This window comes from Mytilus trossulus, chromosome 2 (assembly GCF_036588685.1).
Source record: "Mytilus trossulus isolate FHL-02 chromosome 2, PNRI_Mtr1.1.1.hap1, whole genome shotgun sequence".
NCBI classification, from domain to species: Eukaryota; Metazoa; Mollusca; class Bivalvia; order Mytilida; family Mytilidae; genus Mytilus; species Mytilus trossulus.
In genome coordinates, this window is record NC_086374.1 from 62,261,412 (window position 1) to 62,288,666 (window position 27,255).

At 30.6% G+C, this 27,255-nt stretch overlaps 1 protein-coding gene across 2 annotated transcripts in view; it reads left to right on the forward strand.

Moving 5' to 3' along the window:
- LOC134707730 (heparan sulfate 2-O-sulfotransferase 1-like) overlaps positions 1 to 27,255 on the forward strand; it is a 42,428-nt gene that overhangs the window by 3,786 nt on the left and 11,387 nt on the right. The window contains exons 2-5 of one of the 2 annotated variants that reach the window (XM_063567745.1): positions 4,269 to 4,345; positions 8,178 to 8,201; positions 12,038 to 12,211; positions 16,704 to 16,789. In XM_063567745.1, coding sequence (XP_063423815.1) covers positions 4,269 to 4,345; positions 8,178 to 8,201; positions 12,038 to 12,211; positions 16,704 to 16,789 — 361 coding nt within the window. The remainder of the gene's footprint in view (positions 1 to 4,268; positions 4,346 to 8,177; positions 8,202 to 12,037; positions 12,212 to 16,703; positions 16,790 to 27,255) is intronic. The other variant, XM_063567746.1, reaches the window with a different exon arrangement.

Below are 27,255 nucleotides of genomic sequence, written 5' to 3' on the forward strand. Positions count from 1 at the left end.
CTTTGGAGTTTGGACAAACAAAATTTGAAAACAATGAGTCCAGACATATTTTGATGAGTCCAGGACTCATGGACTTTCTAAGTACATGTAGCTGTACATATTCTTTGTTATTGTCATGTTTTTGATACCCTACATGCTCTATTGGGTCCTGTAATATTTTATAATAATTCTCACAATTAGAAAAAAGGGTTTCCATTGGTATTGAATTTGCCTTTCTGTTTCTGTGTAATGAGACTACATGTAGCTGTATGTTGTTTTCTCTATATAGATATAGGAAGATGTGGTGTGAGTGCCAATGAGACAACTCTCCATCCAAATAACAATTTAAAAATTAAACCATTATAGGTTAAAGTACGGCCTTCAACAAGGAGCCTTGGTGTGCTATAAAGGACCCCAAAATAACTAGTGTAAAACCATTCAAACGGGAAAACCAACGGTCTAATCTATATAAACAAAACCAGAAATACTTTTAGATCCTCACTAAGAAATATTTGTGTACAAATTCTACAAATATGAATTTATCAGTAGAGTTTGCTACAACTTGAACTTTAATTTGAAAGCATATTTTACAGAGATTTCTTTTATTTTCAAAGCACCAGAATTTGAAACAGGATACAAGTTTAGTGCACTCAGTTGAGAACACAGTTTACGCTGTGATTTTGAAGTAGAAAGATCAGATAACTTTCAAGTTAAAAGATGCAGTTGAAATAAAAACTAATCATTTTTAAAACTTTAATGTTGATTTTAGAAGGTTTCAATGATAAAAAATCAAATAGCATACATTTGAACATGTAACATATTTTAGAATAAAATGCCCTCTACTTTTAAGCAAAATGTGCTGTGCCACTAAACTTGCATTCATACACTTTACATGTACATTTGTACATGTACAATTTATGCATACTGTTTAAAAGTTATAAATTTGCATTTATTATAATTGCAAATTTAAATTTTAAAACGTGCATTTGCAATCAGCATGATAAGCATAAGTTCATTTAGCATTTGCATGTAGTTAATATACAAATCATTAGGTAGTGAATACTTAATTTTATAGCTAGCTAAATGTATATAGCTATTTGATATGGGTTTTGCACCATACGATGACCTTTAGCTGCTACATGTACATTTAACTTCTATATCATTTGGTCTCGTGTACAGATTTGTCTCATTGGCAATCCTACCACATCTTATTATACCCCCGCTTTGAAAAAAGGGGGGTATACTGTTTTACCTCTGTCTGTCAGTCCGTCCATCACATGAAACTTTCGTCACATTTTTCTCAGGAACTACACATCCACCCTTTCTGTAATTTGGTATTAACATTTATATATGTCAGCTATACCGTGTGATGCGTTTTCAGATTCATCATTCATCAACTTCCTGTTTACCGAACACTTGTATGATTTTACACATGATAGCCAAGTTGAAAATTTTGTCACATTTTTCTCAGGAACTACAATACAAGGATTTCTGAAATTTGGTTTCAGGATTTATATAAGTCAGCTATACCGTGTGATGCGTTTTCAGATTCATCACTCAACAACTTCCTGTTTACCGAACACTTGCATATTTTTACACTATTAATATTATCCACTTGCGGCAGGGGTATCATCAGTGAGCAGTAGCTCGCAGTTTCACTTGTTTTTACAGCAAAAAGTGTTTGTTTAATTCTTCATGCATCCTACAAATGCCTGTATTAAAAAAATATAAGGAACAATTTCTTGTTTTTTATCTTATGAGAATTAAGTTGCAGTATTAAGTTGTTGGTTTTCTGCGGGTATGACAGGAGATACATATAGGAATGTACATGTATAAATTTAAAATAAATATAAAAAACTACAAGGAAAAATTTACACATATTTGTTACCAGTATTGTTAAAAATTCAATAGTTAAACCAGATTTGAAATACATAAGTTTTTGTATGTTAATAAAACAAATTGTGTTTTAAAAATTTATGATAGGATTTCCAGACTGTCTGTATTTTGATAAGGGATATTTGTTGCATGCATTAATGGAAATCCTGTCTGCTAGCAGATTTTTTTGTCAGGAAATAAGGATTTTTGAGCACAGCTTTAAGATAACATTTAATCCTTGGGTAATTCTTAAATAAAAGAAAAACAGTTGAAAAAGATACATCAGTGTTACAGATTTTAAGTTTTCTGGTACCTTGTAAGCTTTCTGCTACATTTACATACAGTGTGCAGACAATGAATTCCTAAACTTTAAACCATATAGTTTGTTCTACTGGGCCTTCATTATGTTCATGGTGAATGTCTGTGATAAACCACATTTCTGTAGATCACAGCAGTTATGATAAATGTCATATAGATCTATAGATTCCAGTTTATTTCCTTGTTTTATGTCGGTATGTCAAATGATTTTGTGTAACCACTTGGCCTTCAATAATGAGCAAAGCCCATATCAAATAGTCAGCTGTTTACCTAATTTACTTGAACATTGGTGGATGTCTCATTGGGAATTATACCACACCTCCTTATTGACATATTGATAATTGGGCCAAAAATTACATAAATGTAGCTTTGTTTATGTAATATATACGTGTTTCTCGTTTCTCGTTTTGTTTATATAGATTAGACCGTTGGTTTTCCCGTTTGAATGGTTTTACACTAGTAATTTTGGGGCCCTTTATAGCTTGTTGTTCGGTGTGAGCCAAGGCTATGTGTTGAAGGCCGTACTTTAACCTATAATGGTTTACTTTTTAAATTGTTATTTGGATGGAGAGTTGTCTCATTGGCACTCACACCACATCTTCCTATATCTATTGTACACAATAAATGGGATATGTACTATGATTATACATACATACTAGACATATATTTGTCTATGCTTCAAGTTGCTGTTCTCATTTCAATTTGGTTTAAAATTTCAATTACTAAGTAAGAATTGAAATGACTATCAAAAACTAATGGAATTTGTGTATATTATCAGTAGATACATGTGTGAAAAAATTGAGAAGAAAAGAAATTAGCATAATACATATAATAGAGGATAACTATAACATGTCAGACAGACACGGAAGGTTGTGATACACAAACTGATGAAGTGCATATGGTCCATGTCATTGTGTATCACCGAAATAGCATAAGAGCAGTTTTGTAAAATTATTTAATATCAGGGTTCATGATGATGTTCACACGATAAAAGTGGAGTGGTTGACATGTTTGATGAACTTACATATTTATATATCACATAGATCTGTAGCTAGGGAGTTCACTAGTACATGTACTGTACAATGTAAGGGGTTTCATATGGAATTACTAGAAAACAAAAAATATACTGTCAGATAAGTACTATTAAAGCCGATACTCATATTAAAATTTAACTAGTTCAAGGGGCATGACCCAAAGAAGAGTAACAATTCTACAGATAAAAGTTTATAGGTCATATACATTTAGGTGGGATATGATATTGAAATGTCTTAAAAATGACAAAAATTTTGATATTAAATTTTTGCTCAGTCATTTCCATCACCTGTTCCAATTTTATATTTATAATTCAAATCTTATGTACCGTAATTTATGCATGGTTATGTAGTAGATAAGGAGATCCTAGCCATAAAACACTTTTATATCATACTAGATTATGATATATTAGGTCTAGATGATAAAGTACACTAGACAATAGGCTAGATCTTGTGTATTGTGGTTAGTATCAATACATCTTTGCATATTGATGTACTTGTAAAGTTCATATGCTATCTTTATTTGTCAGTTGGTTTGTTAAAAAAATACAAAGGGCATTTTATTGTTGATACATTGTACAAATTCGAAAGAATGGTAGAAAAAAATACATTTCATTGTGGTTTCAATATATTTAATGAACTTTTATTTTATGCTACATATATATTACAAGGGAAATTTTCAAGAGTTTACATATATTCGTAACTGTATCAAAATTTATCGACAAATCAGAGCTTCATTACCGATAGTCCCAGATTTTAATGTCCTTTGATGCAATAATTTCAGGATAAGGTTTGGATCTCAGAAGGTGTACATAATAGGCTGATGGTCAGAAATAATTGATCTTATTCTATGGCTAAATTGTGAGAAGTTTATATGTATGTCTGTCTGTCTGATGCCTTGACCTCAATTCCATTTTTCCGGTAATCAGGTTGAGTTTTCAGGATGAGGTCTGTCCTCCTATTAGTAAGTCTACAAATAAGTGAACAATTGTAATGCTAATTTTGACCTAGAAAATTGCATAATTTAATTAATTCAATGACATTTGAACTGATTTCTTCTTTCAGAGAGAGCTGTAGCAGATATACAAGGTACTGATGTAGCAGTTGGTCATCCACGACATTTATCACAAGCCAGTGATCAGGTATGCTTGTTAAAAAAGTAGTAAAACACTCAATGAAGGTTAGTTTCTGAGTGCTAAGAAATAAAATAAAAATAGAGAGGGAAAAGATACAATTGGATATTCATACTCATAAGTAAAAAAACAAACTTTCAATTAATGCAATGGTAAAAAAACAAACTTTCAATTAATGCAATGGTAAAAAAACAAACTTTCAATTAATGCAATGGTAAAAAAACAAACTTTCAATTAATGCAATGGTAAAAAAACAAACTTTCAATTAATGCAATGGTAAAAAAACAAACTTTCAATTAATGCAATGGTAAAAAAACAAAAACCACAAAAAGACAAACCACAGCCCTTAAAACACATCATATAAAACTTAGGACTAAAGCAACTGCAGCAGTAACTGTTGTTAAATGACCAATCGTTTGAATATGATATAATTTTGACCAATTGACTGCATTAAACATTACATAATATTTTTGACAAATTTATTTATGTTTTACTGTTAATAGTGGATTAAAATAAACATAGCAACTGAATTCCTGGCACTAGATTTCCAAAAATGATTAGAAACATTCAACATTCTATTGAAAATCCAGGAATAGTAGGGTTTTAATAAGATTTTTTGCTTATTTCACCTCCCACATTTCAGTTCCTATATATTGCTTTACTTGAAAGGATTTTATTAGGTTATTGAAGTTATTTACATTGGCTGATTAGCAACTGAATTTTTTATTAGTCTTTGACTTATATCGATTGGAAAAAGTAAAAATGATTTCATTTTCTTCGTGAAACACTTATTTTAAATTGAAATTTCTACAATTAATTTGTTGAAAGTCCTAATTTGAGTCATTTCTTGGTATATGAAAATTTGATAGGATTAAGTTACAACTTGCATTATTATTAGATGAATTAAGAGGATGTAAATAGTTAATACATATATGTTGTTATTATCCAAAAAAAACCACACCAGATCTCTCATCTAATCTTACAAATAGTAAACAAGTAAATGATATATTTGAAAGAATTTTCTGATAGGTGAAAAAAAACAGCTTTGCTAAACATCATTTTTTTCCTACTGTGTTTTATTTTTGATTGAAATAACTGTTGGGTATATGATGCCCTGATTAGAGGAAATGCAGATCTGCATATTTAATTATTGATGATAGGGTCGTGTTCCTACATCTGCCAAAAGGCAATGTGGCCAATTTTAATTTCAAAATAGATGTATGAATGTAGGTAGATTTTGTTAGAGATGTTTATCAGTAAAATATATAAAGTATACAACAAAAGTGATTGATAGAAGAAACTCATTGATGTCTGTCTTCTATCAAAAAGATGCCAAACAATGCACTTCTTTTCTAACAAATAAAAGGTTAATTGCTTTTTTGATCCTTTTGCTCTTCCTGTTATTTTTGTAGCAGGAAATGTTAAATTTTAACACTTTTGTAAATCCAGGGCTAGTGTTTTAGAAAGTGAATATCTTCTGGGGTTTCTTGCAGAACTCTATAGCTACATGTATCTTGTATAGACATTAATTTTTTTGGGGGGTGAGGGGGTGAGGAGAGGGGGTCATTAACTTTCAAATTTCTAGCCATTAAAGTACAAGTAGACAAGATTTGTTTTGAAGAATTCACAGGTGCTTAAGGACAGGATCCTGTATGAGCCCCATATAGTCCCTCCCCCTTTTTTTTTTTTTTTAGTCGAGATTCACGTTGATAGTAAACATGCATATTTAGAGTATAAATATGGTATATTAGTATAAGATAAGATAAGATAAGATAAATTTTATTTTCCAAATTAGGTCCCCAGGGGGGCATATACACATAACATATATGATTGATACAACATACAGTATTTTACATAACATTGTAAAATAAACTATTGAAATAGTCATACAGGTATTATTTGTTAAATAAAAAAGTATTTGAGAGTTGCTACTCCAGAGATGTGGCAAACCCCACTTTTTTTTTTTTTTCTCACTTGATTTTATAATATTTTGCTGAAAATGTATAAATATAAAATATAAAATAAATGATTGTTTAGCTGCAACAGACACCAAGGGACGATGCTCTAGGATTGTGATCTTAAAAGCTCTAACAATCCTCCTCGTATCTGATGCAGAAAAACAAACACAAATGAAAAAAGTTTATGTATATTCACAGCAAATAACATATACTGCAGTAAACAGGTATTGAGAATAGTGTAGGTTTCCCTACTGCAACAGACACCAAGGGGCGGTACTCAAGGAGCTGTGGTATTTACACAGTCCTCCTCGTGTCTGAAGCAGACAAGAAGGCCACATAATTAACAATTTTTCGAAATAAATTTACATGCAGCAGTGAGAATAGACTTATCTTCTGTGTTCATAAGCCATATCAGTTTATCTCTTGCGTTAAGAGTTAAAAAGTTGGGGCAACTTTTAGTTATCTCTTGAAATAGATGATTCCGGTCATCATTAAATTTAACACATTGGAAAAAAAAAATGATATTCATCCTCCACATCTCCGGAGTTACAACGAGTACAAGTTCTGTCATTTAGGAGAGTACCCTGATACCTTCCAGACTCAATTCTTAAGTGGTGTGATGAAATTCTGAGCTTTGTTAAGCTTCGTCTCTGTTCAAAATTCCCAATAATGGAAAGATATTTTTCTCTTCCAAAAACTGATTTAAATGTAACATAAGTTCTAAGTTTACCATCTGAATGCTTTACCAATTCAGTGTTCCACAAGTCTATAAAATATGATTTTAATATTTTTTTCATATTAGCTTTGAAGCTATTAATTTTTGGTAATGGTGAAGATAGATGATTGATGTCTGGGATCATTTCAAGAATTGACTTCATAGAGCCATACCAAGATGGTTTTTTTGAGTGAGAAAGATTCTGTGATGTTACATAAGCATCTTTAAGAAGAGAAAATTGGGAATCAAGATTTTCCAAGCGATACCAGTAATTTAACATGGATTTAATCACATCATAATATAGTGGGAATCGTCCTAGCTCGGATAAAATTCCAAAATTCATGGATTTTTTATGAACACCTAAAACCAGTTTACAAAATTTTATATGTAGTCGCTCACATTTTAAACTGGAATAGATTTTTTCAAATGGTAAAGTTCCATTTCTGAATCTTGCTGAGAATGGATTAAAAGTTCCCCATATTTCAGACCCATATAGGAGTATTGGTTTTATGGTATGATCAAATACATGTAAGCTGGTATTTATGCTTGGATTAAGTGATAATAAATTCTTGTACAATTTATAATAAGCCTTCAAGGACTTTTTATACAGTTCATTTTGAGCATATGAAAATGACCCTGATGCACTAAAGTGCAAACCAAGATATTTATAATTATTTACACTCTCAATCAACATATTTTCATAAGTAAATTTTTCACAAATGTGTCTGCCTGCTTTGTTGAATATCAGAACCTTTGTTTTGGTGTGATTTACACTTAAACACCAATCTTTACAATATTTTTCTAGGTTATATATGGTACAAATAAGTGATATATATAGATAAATCTGAGATTTATGATTAAAAAAAAAAAGGGGGAGGGACTATATGGGGCTCATACAGGATCCTGTCCTCAAGCACCTGTGGAAGAATTAGGTGAAAAAATAGAACAAATTGTGTTTATTTGATAATTTGAATGGTCTTATCATAAATTTGATTGGTATATATATAGACATTGTACAGTTAATTACAGTACGAAATGTAACTTGTAAAAAGTTCCTGATTTTTATAATTTGGAGTCAAAATTTTGGATTTGAAAAAAATAGATATATATATGACTTAGACATAATTATTGTATAAGCAGATAAATAATTAATGATATTCCACAACAGATTCTTGGCCAATTTGATTATAAAGTAAGTACATGTACGAATGATAAATGTGTCTGCAGTGGTGATGTATAGTATGATGATCACGTCTCTTGCATGTTTGAATGAATCAGTGATGAACTTTTATTTTTCTGCATTTAAGAAATGACTTAAGTACCCACATTAGTATGCTATTATAGCCAGGAATCAATGGTTAAAGGCAGGTTGTCATGGGTGGTCAGGAAAGGAAAGGAACTTGTTATTTTTTAATAATCTTTTTTCTGTTTTAAATAAGTTAGCAGAATTCTACTGAACTAAACAATTTTGAATTACTTTACACAAGTTTACACAGAATTAGTCTCAGGGGCAGATCCAGCCAATTTAAAAAGAGGGGGGATCCCATCCAAGGACAAAAAAAAGGGGGGGGGGTCAACTACATGTCCCCATTCAAATACATTGATCATCCAAAAAAGGGGGTTCCAACCCCCAGACCCCCCCCTGGATCCACCACAGTGTCTCATATTAAATAATATATATAAAGATTTTGTTTATATTTTGTTTATTTTACAGTTACTATAAATGTAAGAGCTATGGGCCTTGCTTCTCTAAGAATGGGATGGGGTAGGGTTATGAGCAGTATCTTTAAGTATAATCCCAATGCACGAGGACCTCACTATAGTCTTATTTTGAAAGTGTACAATCAAAGTTTTAGATATTTTTATACAATAAAAATGACATTATGGAGTTGGCAACAGTTTAAAATGAAGCATGAATGCTTAGATGATTTGAAATATTTTATTTCAAAATAAAAATATTTTTTAAAAAGCATGCTTTATTTAATACATTTGCATTTTAGCATGTTGAATTTCTTAACTTAATTTTTTCAATGCATCTTGCTAAAAGCCACTATGGAATCATAGGTGTAAAGATTTAGAATTAATTTGCATATTCTTCTAGTGTGAAAAAAGATGATGTAGATGTACAAATTGTTTTAATATTTAAAAAAAAATGTCCATGTTAACTCAGATTTTATAACAGTAGAAAATATTATTACATAACAAGGAAAATTCAAAACAAATCAGTGATTCAGGTTAACTCAATATTTATAAGAGATTATTTTAATGTGAATCACTAACAATCACTGTGAATAATCACTAACTTAAAGAGTGATTTTATTTTAACAAAATCACTTGTTTGTACTTTAGAGCATTTAGTAATTTAATAAATGGCTCAAGAATGGTTAGCTTAGTTTGTTATGTTTGGCATTGCATTATAAAATGTCTAAAGATTTTTGTTAACTCCCTTATACAAGCCTGAATCTGATTTTAAAATGCTTATTGAATACAACTTGCAAGTTATTCCTCTTGTTGGGGAAATACTGATTCACTGCAGTGCTGAAACATATAAAGGGGTTAATATAAAACTATGTGTAGCTAGCTTAATAAACAAACATTTCAAGCATTATAATTGTATATAATTGTATTCAAGTCTCTAAATACTCTGGAGTTATTTCCCTGATTTGAGGGGAAAATATACCTTTGTGTATACTATATATCTGATTTCCTTGTTTGGCCAAAGTCTGCATTCAAGCCTATAGAAAATAAGTAAGTTTTAAAAGTTAATTAAATTCTGCAATACTTGGTTCACCTGATCCCAGGAAAATTGGTATTCCATGAAAATTATGAACCCACAATGTATATGACCCTACTATCAACCAGGGATAAAAATAACCTGCTTCTTTTCTTTGGTGCGAATCAGTTTTTCTCTTCAACAAGGGGGATAACCTGGTTCAAATTTCATTATTAAGATTCTGAGATTTTTTAAAGGGCTATACCATGTATACAGATTGATTTAGACTTGTGTGAAGAAAAATCTATCATTGAAATCATGCATCGTTTTTGCTATTTCATTGTACATGAATTATATTTGATATATATTTTAATTTTACAAGTATTGTCTACTATATCAAACTGTTTATAAAGGATACAATTGACTTGTTTACTTTTATAAGTGGGGTGGAGTTCTTTACTATGGTCTATCATATACTTTTATTTATTTTCAGTGCATACTTTGGTTAAGTTCAATTGATTATAAATCATTTTGAATTTATAGGTTTTTAACTTGATTTCTCGGCCTGGAATGTAATTTTTCAAGCTAAAATTATATCCTTTTTCATCCCAATTTGATCCAGGAAACTCAATCCATTCTATTTTGAATTGTAACAATTTTACGGAGTATTTTGTTACTTTTGATTAAATGTTGTGACACATTAGTGTGCATCGCTCGGCAGTTTACCTTTTGTACACCCCACATTATAAAATGTCGAACCCTGTAGGACCTATCATTAAAAGATTTGATCCTTTTGTTAAGTTTGGCAGTTGGAATTTATGGAGAAGATAAAAGTTGAACCTTGGAAGTTCATCCACTTTTTATTTCTTGTCCTTGTTGTGAATCTTGTCATATGTATAGTAACTCTGTCCCTGCAGCCAATTACTATAACTATCATTTATATGTTTCTCTTATTTATTCAAAAGAAATTAACATTATTTCAGTAACAATATGTTACTATATTCTGATGATAAATATTTCTTTTATTAAGTCAAAGAAATTAACATTGTAAAATATTCAACTATTCAACATGTTCAAAGGTGAAATAATTTTTCATATGTTAAAATGCATTCTACAGAATTTTGTAATAGAAAAACCATGGTAATGGGATGTCCATTCTTGATACAAAATCAGTACATGCACAGCAAAAAAAGCAAAAGAAAAAGCAAAGGAGCAGTGCTTTTATTGCTGTTCTTTATCTTAAAGTCACAGTGAGGCATTCTATGCAGAACAAAAAGAACTCTTACAAGTTTAAGACAGCCCCTACCACCTGCTTGGGCAGAGTTCTTTAAAAAATAGTTTGGATGGACTTTTTATATCACTTTATCGAACAGTGTGTGATCCATATTGGTCTATTCATCACCCATGCAATTGGAAATAAAGAAATTGATCACACCTTTTCCTTTCCTTATTTCTAGAACATTTCAAGTTAACAAGCTTCAATCCATTCTAAATGTGGATGCTATATCAACAGCTAGAAAATAAAAAAAGGGGCCAGCAAGACAGGGTTTTTGTTTTTTCAACCTTTATTTGTTACTTATGATTGAAAGAAATATACTGGAACCTTATGTACATAAAAGTCCATTCAGTCTGTAACTCTTATATCCTTGGCTTTTAAAGTGAACACAAGGTCGCATTAAATGATTGATAAATTTGACACAATTGAAATCAGAACATTACCATATACCTTATTTTGGTGTAAAAATAATAAAAAGGCCATAGTTCTTTACATTTTTGAAATGATAATTGATAATTAAATATAAAAAGTATAGACCCAAGCAAACAAAGATGTGTGTATAGTTTCAGGATAAACGAGAAAGTGTATTAAAAGGTTGATAAAGGCATATACAGTGTGTCATTTATAACAAATTGGTATTTAATAACAGATTGTTACAAGTATAGAAATATGATAAATTTCTTATATATAGTTAATATTTCAAAAGAAAGTGCCAATAACAGGTCAATATCAAATTACTGAAATATGATTCATCTTGTTTAATTCGGAGATATCAATTTTCTTATAGACAGCATTAATCCGAATGTCTATCAAATGACAGATTCTTGTCTGTAGACTCAACCAAATAAGAGACATTTACATAAAAAGAGAACATCAGTTGATTAATGGTTTCATTCTGTAGTACATCTTCTGAATTATAAAACTGGAATTGTTTCTTCCAAATATATTACATAATTATAAGATTGTTGTTTGTTTATTCAGGTCGTTTCTTTCTAACTTGACTTAAGATGTAATCGTTCTGTCAATCAAACTTTTTCAGGTTGAACTAACGGGCAAAACAGATGAAGATTTAGTGATAATCTACAATAGAGTACCAAAAACAGGCAGCACATCTTTTGCTGGCATTGCCTATGATTTGTGTTTTAGAAATAAATTCCATGTTCTTCATGTAAATACTACAAAGAACATCCATGTTCTGCCTTTATCTGATCAGGTAGGTAAAGTGTACAATTGGAAAATCTATATTACCTTTCACTTAAGATAAATTAAAAATAAAGCAATATTGTTTGTTTAAGGGACAGGAACTGATTTTGCTGTCTTTGCAGCAGGTCACCTTAAGACCCTCATAAAGTTTTTGCAAGAGTTCTTTTGTGTACAGAGTAACAGAGAGCATGCCCTTCTGAAAGTATGGGATATATATAATGTACATGCTTGAAAGTTTTGTTGTTTTTTCCACATTTTCCCTGCTTTTATGGTATATATTCCTTCACAGATATTTCTTTTTCTAACTGATTTCAAGATTCTGGTCTCTATACTTTAACCAATGGATTTAGCAGCAACATTCACGAATAGGTTGAAGATTTTAAAGATAAATTATGTTCATTCACAAAAGATTATTCAACAATGATTAATCTTCATTTTTTTGTGCACTTTGTGAATTTTCAAATACCTTTTCTACAATTGAACATCTTTGTTATTTTAGAACACCCTCCAACTTTAAAATTTATTAAAAAAATTAGTTTAAATCTTAAATCGTTTAAAGAAGATATTTCATCATTGACATTTAAGAAGGAATTGATTAAACTTGGGCAATTTACATTATCTGTTGTTAAACTTCTTGGTGGAAACAATTTACCATCTTATAATCAATTTCAGAAGAATTCAAAAGAGATAACTGCTGGAATTTTACTAGATTTAAAATTTATTTTATCTAAAAAATAACAAAACAAATATGAGAGGAAAATTTGTAGTTTAATTGAATTTAAGCTGTTGATTCAGACTCTTAAAACACCAAATCAGTGGTAGATGATTTTTTCAAAAGTTATTCAAACTGTGTATTCATTTATTTTCAGTAGTACCAATGTTTGTGAATTGAGAAAAAATGTATTTTTTGTAGATATTTGATTTAGATTTTTTCAAAGTATGCATATAGGAAATTTTACACGTTGTTGAACATCTTAATTTGTGGTTCTCTATGCTTTATAATCGAAATCCAAATTATATTCTAGTTAAGCATTTTATCCCACCTAAAAAAAAATATGTGTAAAAAGAGCTGCAATAAATAAAATCCTTAGGCTAGCTAGCTGAGCAACAAAATTGTCTACTGTAAAATTGTTGAATACACAAAAAATGACCTTGAGTTGAAGTCCATTAAACAAGCAACTTTTGGTATGTCTAAAACCGTTTCTCAAGAATGAAATTGGACATATCGCTCATAAATCTTATTTTAATTGCAAATTATCAGCAAAATGGAAGATATCAAGTCTATTTTCTGCTACAGAATGATGGATGGTTACCATGATATGTCTTAAAACCAGCATGTCGATTCCTACACAATGTAAAACATCATCATTCACTTTTGAACTGTTTATATTTAAATAACCTCTAACTTTAATCTGCAGTTGTATTGTATTTTAGAAAATTTATTATACATTTATTGATTTAATATGTGAGCATAATTTATCAAAAAAGAAGTTTTTATGAATGATTGCTATTGTTATTATTTATGAGTTTTATACATGATCTAGAAATTACATAAAAAAGCTATTAACTTGATATAAGAGATTAGACATGCATCTGTTAGGCCACCGTGGACTGCAATATTACATTAAATCTAAAATTTATAATTGTTCTATAGTTAGAATTTTACACATGATTAGTTTCCAACTAGTAAAAGTTTTATAATATGAAAATGATCGAGATATGATGTTTTCTTAAAAAAAAAGATCATGTATAAATGCCATGTAATTTATTAAAAATTCTCTTGTAATGCACATATTATCTGATGTGATATAGGTTAATGTTTTATGGTTCATAATTCAAAATTATAGCTGTCAAAAATTATATCTTAGAAGGGGTTCTTTCAAGAAGTGGTCCATACTTTGGATAAGGCATGATAAATGTAGAATATCAAATTCTTTTAATAACACCTGATATTTAGTAGCAAAAGAAAGGGAGACTTTGCCCTTAGTTGAGATAAGTAAATTTCCTTATTATAATTTTCTATTTGCTTCCTCTACCATCAATCTTTTCCTTCTTTATACAACTTTTACTGTTTACAAGGTTATTGTTTATAATTTTGCCATTTCTCTAACAAATTCAAGATAACATAATTGACTTCAACAGAAGAAAATTCACCAATGTGCCACCTGCTTCGTTTTCTTTTGATTTAAAAGTTCAGGGTTGGAAGCCTACATTTCAAAAACTTCATAGCTTTGATTGTTGTCTGTTGATAATTGCTTGTTTACATATGTTCAGATTTGTGTGTTAACAATACTTTTGATATATATTTGTAAAGAAAGTAGTATTTGCTAGGCTAATATTTGAACAAAGGTCAAAATTGAATATATATAAAAGGTTAATTACAAAAGCAATAAATTGATATAAATAAAAACCTAAATAAATACAAGGAAATAAATAAATAAATAAGTAAATTAAAAAAGCTATTAGGTTACTATAGTGTGCAGGGTTCAAAATGTCACCTGTCTGTTGTCTGTCTACCCAATCCTTTGAAGTAAATTAATGATACTTGGCATAATTGTTACCCATTAACTGAGAAAGTGTCACATATACCACAAGTTGGCCAAAGATCTAATTCTTTATACAAATTATGATCTACTTGTTGTTATCTGTAAAAGACACTTTCTACTAAAAGAAGCAGTTGGATTGTGTGAGATGACAATTGAGCCATGTCCCATCTACCTTTTATCTGTTTTTTGTCCTAAAATAAACTATTGAGTTCTACTTTAACATTATATAAGAAAAAAAAAACCCAGAGGTATCAATACTATTGCCCCCCCCCCCCAAAAAAAAAAAAAAAAAAAGATTTTTTTTTAAATTCTTGTATCTCGAAAGCAATCACTTGAATTTTTCCATGATTTTAATGTATCTATCAATAAATATCTCATTGATGAAAATATTGCTATTGTGAATTTAACAATCAAAACATCTCTTAATGTATTTGTAGACACAAGTATGTAAAAAGTCAACTATTGAACCTCTTTAGATATATCATTGATAGCAGATACAATTTGAGTTTTTCTGTTGTCAAGATCAAAACAAGATTCAACATGTTCATGGACTTGTTTTCATTTTGACTGCTTTTGACTATCCTCAAAGGAATTCAAGTCAAAATTATGCAAAACAACTGCTTTCTGTACCAGGGTTTAGGCTGAGGGTTTAGAAAATTGAAAGAAATGAATTAAAGGAAAGTGGGGTAAACTGTCTATGATCTTGGACAGTAACCAAATAACACATTTTAGGTCAACATACAGTCTTCAGTGCGGGAATTTCACGTTACATTGAAGTACTGTTGGTGACCTTCTGCTGTTGTTTTTTTCTATGGTCGGGTTGTTGTCTCTTTGATACATTCCCCATTTTCATTCTCATGGATGGATTATACAGGAAAAAACAACATTTTGTGATTAAAAACTAAACAAAATGATAGAATTGTTAAATGCTTAAGGAAAAGATAGCTTTTATACAATGCTTTGAGAATATAATATGAAGCCTCCTTCAGAAAATGCACTGTTTTAGATTTACCTCCCCTTAAAATGCCAATTTAAAAAGAAATAAAAACAACCAAAAATAATCAATATTTGCTAAAATATTAATAATTTTTATTTTATATTCTTATAAATTGGTTCCTTTAAATGAAAATTTACATTAAATATCTGCATTCCTGCATCAAATTTTGCTAACTTGATAGAAAATCTGGACCTTTGGTTCTCTGTTTTTTACAATCCAAGATGGAGGAAGACACCCATACCACCTTAAAAGAGACTTTCAAAACATGATTCCCAAAATGATAGCAAAAAACCCCAACATATTGTGATAAAACTAAAGACAACTACTGTCCAGGATCCTGTCTTGAGACAAACACATGAAAATTTATGACAAGGACCATGCATGTGACTATAGTTTATTTAATGAATGGCTATTATCTATTTTGATTTTATTGAACCATAAAACAAATTTTTGACTCTTCACATTGAAAAAATCCGCAACGTGGATTATGTAAAATGTGAAGAGTCAAAAATTAGTTTTATGGTTCAATAAAATCAAAATAAATAATTGCCAATTCATTCATTATAAATAAATTTCTATCAAAAATAAGGCTCAAAGGACTTTTTATATTATTTATATTAACAATAACAACATACACACAAGTTGGCGTATGACTACACAACGTCAGAGTGGGCGTGTCACCATCAAAATTGACAACATTGGAAATAAAACTAATAATTTTAACCAATCAAAAGACAGTAAAAACACCAAATTTATTTATTTAAATTTAGTGTTCTACAATTTAATCATGATAAGTAGAATACATGACTACATGTATAAAGTTTTCCTAGGATGTTTTTTTCTTTGTTTTCTTTGTTTTCATGTCAGATGTGATAAAAGTCAGTGATTATAAGTAAACAATAATGTAATTGATTGTAGTGATTAAAGTGAGGTTGAAATGTTTGAAATATATATTGTAGGTACGATTTGTACAGAATGTGACCAGATGGAATAGTATGAAACCAGCCATGTATCATGGTCATTTAGCCTTCCTAGATTTCTCAAAGTAAGTGGTTTATTGAAAAATATGCGATTGTCTATGTTCCATGGTCACATGCTCTTCCTGAATTCAGCGATGTATATAATATATGAGAATAGTATGAACCAACGATATACCTTTGTTATTTGTCATTTCTATAGTTCTTCTAGTGTATATGTTAGGCACCTTTGAAATTGTTACAGAAAAACTTTATTGAATCCAGCCTAGTTTTACGTGCAGATCATCTAATGCTGAATATCAGTAGACTATGTTTGCCAGCATTGAAATTCATTGGAAACAGTATATTGATTTTAAATGGAAAATGAATCTTTTGAACGTGAAAGATAATAGTATCTATGACACATACTGTTGTTTGATGTTTGAAATAGTCACTTTTTCATTGTCCATATTTTGCTTTAATTTCCTGGCCTTTTATGGCATAATTCCCGCAGGAAGTTACAATCTATTACACTTAAAATGGATTTGGACTGAATCGCTTGAGACGATTCTTTTTTATTGTTTTTATGTTGTATGGCAGGACAGTTTTCTGATAGTATCTATTTTACTGTTACAAAATCCATATGCAGATGAAGGATAAGACCTTTTATATCAGGCTGGGGGGCAGAAAACGTCATATATTTATCTTTTATTTCTTTTTTATTGGAATTTTTTTTCCACTTTATAATAAATTTGCTAATTTGAAATCTGCAATTTATTGAACTGAACTGAATATACAAAATGTAAAATAAAGTTTTTAGCTGACGATTCAAATTTGATGTTCAACAAAGATCACTTGAATTCTGATTTTAACAACCATAGTGCATTTTTTTACTATCCATGAAAATTAGTATCCATGATAATAAATGAATCCACAACATAATTAGTCAGTAATCCATCAGGACAATAAAACCAAAATCTAGAGGTCAATATTTAGTCTGTAAAAAAAAATAATTTGTTGGGAAATTTATTCTGTACTACTTCAAAATTTTCTCATGATAATTTGTGTTAAACTAGTAAAAATAGGGTGTTGCATACTAAACAAGCTGTGTACTGGCATGATGTTGTCACCATCACAGCATGTATCCATCCTTGTTTACAGATAAACAATATTTTGATGAGGTTTTTTTTATAAGATTGGTAATATAAAACGAGATAAACAGGCATGTCAACTTAGCTTGATGCTAATACACCTGCCATCAATAAATTTTAAAAAATGTGCTTGTTTTTCTTAGCAATATGCAGATGCAATTGAAATCTTAAAACCGGTTAATTGAGCTACTTGTAAAATTGCATTTAGAAAATGTCTGCTTTGAAACTTGAACATCAACACACTTCACAGCTATAGTTTCATAAAGTTTATCCAGAATTCAGAAATTTATTGGCTTGATGTTTTGAAAATAAAAAATTTTTTTGTGACTTATTAGTTTTATAAATGAATAAATTGGAAAGACTAGTTAAAAATAGTTTTTCAGTGAAAAATCCCATATTGCATGAAATAAGTTTAAATGTTTCCCTCTCCTGAGATTTAAGTACATGTATACATATGAAAATTGAGTTCACAAACAAGCATTTGCGAGATCTGAATTTTGTAGTACTTTTAATTATCCTTTTTAAATATGCTTTCCATATATTTTTCTTGCCAATATTTGAATGTCCAGTGATACTTTGTATTTTCTTTACAATACATAGGAAATCTTTTAAGCTTGGAAAATAAGATTTGTTTGGCCTATGGCCTAAACAAGCTGCCCTGGTTGAATCACCGTTTACTCAATTAAACTTTACATGTTATGATGCAACTCTAATTTTGTGGTTCAATAAAATCATCAATTTCGTAAAATGTTTGTTTATTTCATTGCAATTTTCCAATTACATTTAATTTTACAGTTACTATTTTTCCTTTATGTGTGGGCAATTTCAGTGTTACTCAATTGACATTTCAAAGTACCGATACTAAATTATGCACTACAATTTCATGAAATCAATTTCAAAACACTTTCACATGAAGCAGCAAACAATAAAGCATTATATGGAAATTGAAGACACAAACAGAAAACCCATTCAGTCTAGTTGCATGACAATCGGAGAGAATTTATCTTTGTCGTTCAATAAACATTTAAAATGAAGATGAATAAGTGTTTAATTGTATACATTATAATGCAGAAATAGTGGAAAATTGATTGAGATAAATTGGCAGCCATTGTCCCAAGAATACCCTGCAGCTTATTTATAAATAAATAATACTTTAAATTCGGAATTTGATGCATGCATGTATTCATGCAAAACTTGCACAATGAATAATTATGATAGATGTATTAATGCATTTCTGATGTATACATGTTCAATTGTAGATAAATATTGCTGTGGAAATATCAATAATTTAAATGTTTTAAATCCTGTTGAATTTAAAGCAGTACTGTAACAAAAAAACCAACTGAATTTATAAAAATACATTCTAAACTGTATGTATGGTAAATTTAAACAAAAAGTATTATTTTTCATCTGCGTTTTTACCAAGAAGCACTGTGTCATCAGCAAATACATATTTTAAAATACGCAAAAACACTGAAATTCAAAATCTGAAATCAAATTCTTCTATGGATATACAGACAAACCTGTGATTGAAGGTCACCTTGGGATAAAAGAAAAATAACCTTTAAAGAATGATGACCTTTGATTTGAAGTTCAAAATGCAGAATAACTACTGTGGGACATAAAAGACAGGGGCGTAGCTAGAAAGAAACAATGTGCAAGCAAGTTCCGCCAAAATATTTTGGGACCCTATTTTGCATGCCGAAAAATGTTTTTTTTCGTTTTTTAGCTCACCTGTCCCGAAGGGACAAGTGAGCTTATGCCATCACTTGGCGTCCGTCGTCGTCTGTCGTCTGTCGTCTGTCGTCCGTCGTCTGTCGTCGTAAACTATTTCAAGAATCTTCTCCTCTGAAACTACTGGGCCAAATACTTTCAAACTTTAACTGAATGTTCCTTAGGGTATCTAATTTATAAATTGTATCCGAAGTTTTGATCTATCAACAAACATGGTCGCCATTGCTAAAAATAGAACATAGGGGTCAAATGCAGTTTTTGGCTTATAACTCAAAAACCAAAGCATTTAGAGCAAATCTGACCAGGGTTATATGTTTATCAGGTCAAGATCTATCTGCCCTGAAATTTTCAGATGAATCAGACAACCTGTTGTTGGGTTGCTGCACCTGAATTGATAATTTTAAGGAAATTTTGCTGTTTTTGGTTATTATCTTGAATATTATTATAGATAGAGATAAACTGTAAACAGCAATAATGTTCAGCAAAGTAAGATTTACAAATAAGTCAATATGATGGAAATGGTCAGTTGACCCCTTTAGGAGTTATTGCCCTTTATAGTCAATTTTTAACCATTTTTCGTAAATCTTAGTAATCTTTTACAAAAATCTTCTCCTCTGAAACTACTGGGCCAAATACTTCCAAACTTTAACTGAATGTTCCTTAGGGTATCTAGTTTGTAAATTGTATCCGAAGTTATGATCTATCAACAAACATGGTCGCCATTGCTAAAAATAGAACATAGGGGTCAAATGCAGTTTTTGGCTTATAACTCAAAAACCAAAGCATTTAGAGCAAATCTGACATTGGGTAATATTGTTTATCAGGTCATCATCTATCTGCCCTGAAATTTTCAGATGAATCAGACAACCTATTGTTGGGTTGCTGCCCCTGAATTGATAATTTTAAGGAAATTTTGCTGTTTTTGTTTATTATCTTGAATATAATTATAGATAGAAATAAACTGTAAACAGCAATAATGTTCAGCAAAGTAAGATCTTCAATTAAGTCAATTTGACCAAAATTGTCAATTGACCCCTTAAGGAGTTATTGCCCTTTAAAGACTTTTTTCACAATTTGTTCATCATGTTGACTTACTTTAAAAAATCTTCTCCTTTGAAACTGCTGTATCAATTTCAGCCAAACTTAGGCTAAATGAGTTTCAGAGTATCTAGTATAAATTTTATATTTTATTTCCTTGTATGTCAAGAAACATAGCTACTATGGCTAAAATAGAACATAGGAGAAAATGATTATATTTTTTGGCTTTTGAAGAAAATAGGACGATCCAAAAAACATTTAAATAAATTGAAAAGCCAAAATAATCATTGATGAGAGATTTAACCAAAAGAATTTAGGTGAGCGATTCAGGCTCTTGAGAGCCTCTTGTTTTGTCATAGGACGGCTAAAAGAGGAGCTACATGTATATGTAGATAAAAATTTATGAATGTAAAACTATTAATAAATCTTCTGAATAGAGTTACAAATAAACAACTCATATTTTTGATAAGAATTTACTCAAAATTGTCCAAAATCTGCTCTTTGGGTCTTGGAAGAAAGAAACTTCTCTATTACTTTGTCAATATTCACACTGAAATCCCGATGAATATGCAGTAATGCTATGTAACTGTCGTTGTTCATTGTTGATCGTACATTTGTTTTCAATTACATATGTAGTACCGTGACTGAAAGATCTCCATCAGGGTATGGTAGCACTCGCGAGATGTTATAAACCAGCGTACGTGTCCGGCATCGAGCGACTTTCCCAATTGAATTCGTCAAAATTACATGACAGGTCAGTTTCGTATGTCTCAGACAATATTGAGATTTGTGATATTTCCTACATTATGATGAAGCAGATACAGCGCAAAGAAGATAATACTTGAAGCGACTCCACTTTCCAGTTCCCTTATCATATGGTCTAAAAACGCAAAAAATAATAAGAATTTCCAATACTGTTTTGGCGTGGTTGCAGGGTGATTGGTTCCGGTAGTCTGTCGACCACTTCACCTCAGCATATTTTCAACGATATCGAAGGGATCTAATAATTCTAATGCAGATTGGTACATCTCATTCCAAACTGATGAACTGTACACTGTGAAATATTCTCCAAAACTACATGTCTTAGACTGAATATAAATTCAAATTTTGTAAAAGATACAAGTTACCTCCTGATCTTGTCATTTTTTTTTTATTTTGAAACCAAATGTCGTTATTTAATGATATTTCATTAATTAAAAAGGTGACAACATAGTTGTTTCCTTTAACATTCAATTTATAAATTTTGATTTTGCCATTTCTTTTTTGCATGCCGCATCAATGTACACGCAACTGTGTGTAAGTGTATATGAAGCCACGATCTTTTTCTGCATGACTCGAACAGCTTCATCAACACTTGTAACTATATAGGTTGTCAAACTAATATCCGGACACCAACAGTCTCCGACGTTAAACAAATATTATAATCATAATAGTCTAAGATAATACATGCATCACGCGTCGCTGTCCAATTCCGATTGACAACTCATTTCTCTCTCTCTCTCTTCATTTTTTTTTTTTTTTTTTTGTGAAAACGACGTGGATGCACGTGCTGTCGTGCCTTCGGGTAGCTACGCCCCTGAAAGAGGGGGTTGGGGGTTTAATTGGACATTTCCCTTTCTAGAAGTGACTGTTATAACAGGTTTTACTGTAATTCTGTTTCTCATTTGTTTGTTTATTCCAAATGTTTATGATAAGGCACTAAATGTGTTGAATATGGTTGTGTTTTAGCATTTAGAAATAATATCTAAACATTTCCCAGAAGTCATGTTAACCTTCATAGTGATGCAAATTCAGTAATTGAAGTAATTGCCAGAAATGATTTATTCCTTTTTCTTTTGATGGGTGCTTTAATTAATTGAGAGAGAACTTAAATGTTATGTTTAATTAAGTTCACAAGTTCATAAATTATAATTTTTCCTAAAAGTTTGAATATTAAACTATATATACATGTTTTTTGAATTGGTTAATTTCAGATGTTTTGTGCAGTATGTTATATGATATTTTATGTGAATATTCACACCAATTTGTGACAAATTTTGAATTTTTCTAAATCCTAAATATAAAATGTCATGAATTATTATGTCAATTTTGAAGCTAACCTATTCTGTATAATATTATGTAAAAATTTCCATTTGAGGTATCCTTAAAAAAAAAAAAAAATAGAAGATAGAAATTTTCATTTCTGTCCTCTAACTTTAGTTTGCCTCTACAAAAGGTTATGAAAGTTATACACTATTTTTATTTATCACAAACACAGATTAAATTTGAATTTTGATTGCGTCACTTTACCATTCTATGTTAGTCATGCCCCTTTACAGATGGAAAAATTACTGAATTTTTTGGTTTCCGTTCTCCAACTTTAGTTTGCCTCAACCAAATTGAATGTTATGAAACTTATACACAATGCTTATTACCAAAAAAACTCTAAAAACAAACAGATCAAGTTTGAATTTTTGGTGGTGTCACTTTTACCATTCTAGAATTCTCAAACTTTAGTTTGCCTCAGCCAAATCTTAAGAAACTAATACACAATGGTTATTACCACAAAATCTAGATCAAGATTAAATTTTGGTGGCACCATTTTCACTGTTCTAGAGTTATGCCCCTTTCCAAATGGAAAAATTGCTGATATTTTCCTTTCCATTCTCTAAATTAAGTCTGTCTCAACTAAATGTTATGAAACTTATTAACAATACTTCTTACTACAAAACTCAGTCAGATCAAGTACAAATTTGGGTAGGTCACTTTTACAACTCTAGAGTTATGTCCCTTTATAATATTTAATGCAAGAGGCCATCATCTGTGTCCCATGGACACATTCCCCATTTGTAAATTTGATTTCTTAGTTTGGAAAAAACATAGGACCCTATGGGATACATACAATTGTATTCCTTAAGGGAACCACTGAGTGGAATGAAACCAAACATAGCATGAATGTTTCTTACTTTCTTATGAGGTGCTGAATAATATCATTATTTATGTAGCTTAAAATTTGTATCTTTTTTATATGATTTCAAAAACTCAAGTAGAGTCAGGTGAGCGACATCAGTTCTTGAGAGCCTCTGGTTTGTATTTCTTGGTTCATATAAATTCGTGGTTCAGCTATACAACTTTTATCCCACAAATGAGTCCACAGGTAATGGAAAAATGACCAAAGTCACATTTCTCCATTCACACGTCAAAATTAATTCAGGAGAGGGAAACTGGCATGGAAATTTGAACAGGCCATCCAAAATCTTGGAACAATACAATTCAGTGGTAAGGAAAATGTTGAAGAAACTGTTGTTGTCATGAGTATGAATAAACATGTACTTTTCTATACTCAAAACTTACAGATGTTTAGACCTGTGTTAACTTCCATATAACGTACCATGTTCACCAATTTCGTGATAAACTGCCATTGAAGAAAATAAGATATTATCCTATTAATTTGTAGCATCTTAATAGAAAAACATCAACCTAGAATTTTAATAATTTTATTTATGAAATAGTTTTTAGAAAAAATTGTAGATTTAGATTTTAATCTTAAAATTAAATTTAAAGTAGTTAGATGTTAACCACCTTAAATTTTAGAGCAGGGTGATTGATTTTTTTTTAATCATGATATCTATTATTTTAACATTTAGAAAACTTGTGCAATAATGTTTCATATCTCAAATACAGAATTTTAATGCACTAAATCTTGACACAGTTATCTTAACATTGTAAGGGATATTTTAATGTAAAAATGTCATTAGCGGGATGCCAGCAATTGTGCTATTTAAGAGTCTATAAGATATCATACAGAATTACAAACGAAGAAACTAGTATGATTAAAGCATTTATTTTTTCATGCCATTTGATTTCAAATCAGATGAAATTATATGATTTTTAGCTGCACAAAATATCTAATATTTCTTTGAAATGGGAAGTCAGTTAATGAAATGACTCAGCTGCAATGATAGCAATGTATTTAGTATCGTATGATAGATGACTAGGACTTATGAAAGTGAACATTAAAAGAAATACAATTATCTAATTTTCCTTTGGAGCAACAACAAAAAAAAAAGAAAGAAAGAGAAAATGACTTATAAAATGCACTTTTTGAATTCCTACAAATGTAATCTAATTTAGCAAAAAATATGACAAATGTTTGCCCTAGAGTGGACCTGACAGGTGCCTTAAGCAGCCAATGATAGGGAATAACAGGTAAACTATATTTGGTGTACTGAATTATCTGGCATCTTGACCTAATTGTAATGGTTCATTGGTTAGTGTTAAATTTTCCTGGTCAATAGATATAGGAAGATGTGGTGTGAGTGCCAATGAGACAACTCTCCATCCAAGTCTGTTTCTTAGATACTATTTATATAGCAATAGGTCAACTATATTGGGTATATGGAATGATTTAAAGATGTACTTGTCAGTGTGGCATGTATCATATCTGTCCGGTAGGGTTTATCTGACCTTGATCTCATTGTCATAGATCTTTAATTGTGATCATTTCAGTGTGTGTTTTTTGTAGCATTCAAATAACACAAGATGCTTTAGTGTTATGCAGAAGTTAAACTTAAAATGCATTTACAATGGGATAAAATTTATCTTATAACAATGGTTGCATATAGGCTGTTTTTAAAATGAATTACTGCCATGAATTTCAGTTTAGAAATACTGTATTAAGGAGACAATGGATTTATCTACTTTCTCATGGGAATAAAAGTTAGATTTTATTGTAAAACTGTCATTGATTGGTTAATTATTGATTAAGATCCAGATTACAGACTGAAGAAGCTAAGAATTAAAAATTAGTACTGTGAATATTGGCATGGCCTCTATGCCATGGCATTTAATCATAAAAGAAATCATTAATATAAATTGGATAATGAATTTGAAATGCCATAGAAGTCATATATATGGTACTATGGAGGGAAATAAACAGAATATTACCCTTTTAATATCATCACATGCATGTTTCTGATTGGTCAGAAGCAACTGTTGACTTCTTCTTCTGTATTTTTGGAATTCAGGCTTAGATTCTTACATAGTGACCTGAAGTTGTTGACAAAGTATCTTTTGTTTTACAACTCAATACTTTTAATGGAAGAATCCAGAAATGCTTTTAGCAAATTCCTGAATCTCAAAGTAAATTGCATTTTAAAGTTGTAATTTAATCTTTTTGTCGAACACAATAACCATTTTATGATGCATTATTGTTTTTGCTTGACTTTTTGCCTCTTGGCTAGTACATGTGAACAAAATCATGTGTCAGACGATTGATAGTTCATTGACACCTTTAGGCAGCCTGTAGCTTCTTAAGTAAGTCACACACTGAAAAATATCAGTCAGTCATGAATTTGTAGGAACTTGTAAATACCACAATACATGTGTAATAATTGATTGATTGATTGACAATTGCTTATAGTCATGTCAGCACAAATAATCGTTATCCTGACAATGTAATATACAATAGATATAAGAAGATGTGGTAAGAGTGCCAATTAGACAACTCTCTCATCCAAGTCACAATTTATAAAAGTAAACCATTATAAGTCAAGTACGGTCTTCAAAACAGCCTTGGCTCACATCAAACAGCAAGCTATAAAGGACCCCCACAATTACTAGTGTAAAACCATTCAAACGAGAAATCAAATGGTCTAACTGTCACTCTATTCTAATCATTAAAATGAAGAGAAATGAGAAACACTTATAACCTCATCAGCAAACGACAACTACTGAACATCATATGATGATTATTGATTGATTGATTGTTGATGTTTAACACCACTTTAAGCACACTTGGCTATGTCATAGTGGCCATTGATTGTCGGTGTTTAACACCACTTTAATCACACTTGGCTATGTCATAGTGGCCATTGATTGTTGGTGTTTAACACCACTTTAATCACACTTGGCTATGTCATAGCGGCCATTGATTGTTGGTGTTTAACACCACTTTTAGCACACTTGGCTATGTCATAGCGGCCATTGATTGTTGATGTTTAACACCACTTTAAGCACACTTGGCTATGTCATAGCGGCCATTGATTGTTGGTGTTTAACACCACTTTAAGCACACTTGGCTATGTCATAGCGGCCATTGATTGTTGGTGTTTAACACCACTTTGAGCACACTTGGCTATGTCATAGCGGCCATTGATTGTTGATGTTTAACACCACTTTAAGCACACTTGGCTATGTCATAGCAGCCATTGATTGTTGGTGTTTAACACCACTTTAAGCACACTTGGCTATGTCATAGCGGCCATTGATCGTTGGTGTTTAACACCACTTTAAGCACACTTGGCTATGTCATAGCGGCCAGTTTTTCATTGAGGAGGAAACTATGTTTCTTGGAGAAAACTGCTGAGTTCAAAAGGTCATTGCTTATGTCAATAAATCAAGATTTTTGATTGATGCAGATGATTAAGTCAAGTTATGCTGGTCAATTCTCTGGTCATAAGTCAAGCTAGAAAACTAAATGGTCATTCTTTAATCTTACAGTTAATAAAAACCAATCCTGATTTTGCCTGTCTACACCACAAGTGTTGATTATCGTACTACTGACTATTAATGGAGGATTGCTGATCCAATTATGAGCGAGTAGATGACAATACGAATATTGACCTAGCAATCTAATCTTGTTTGCCGTTTGA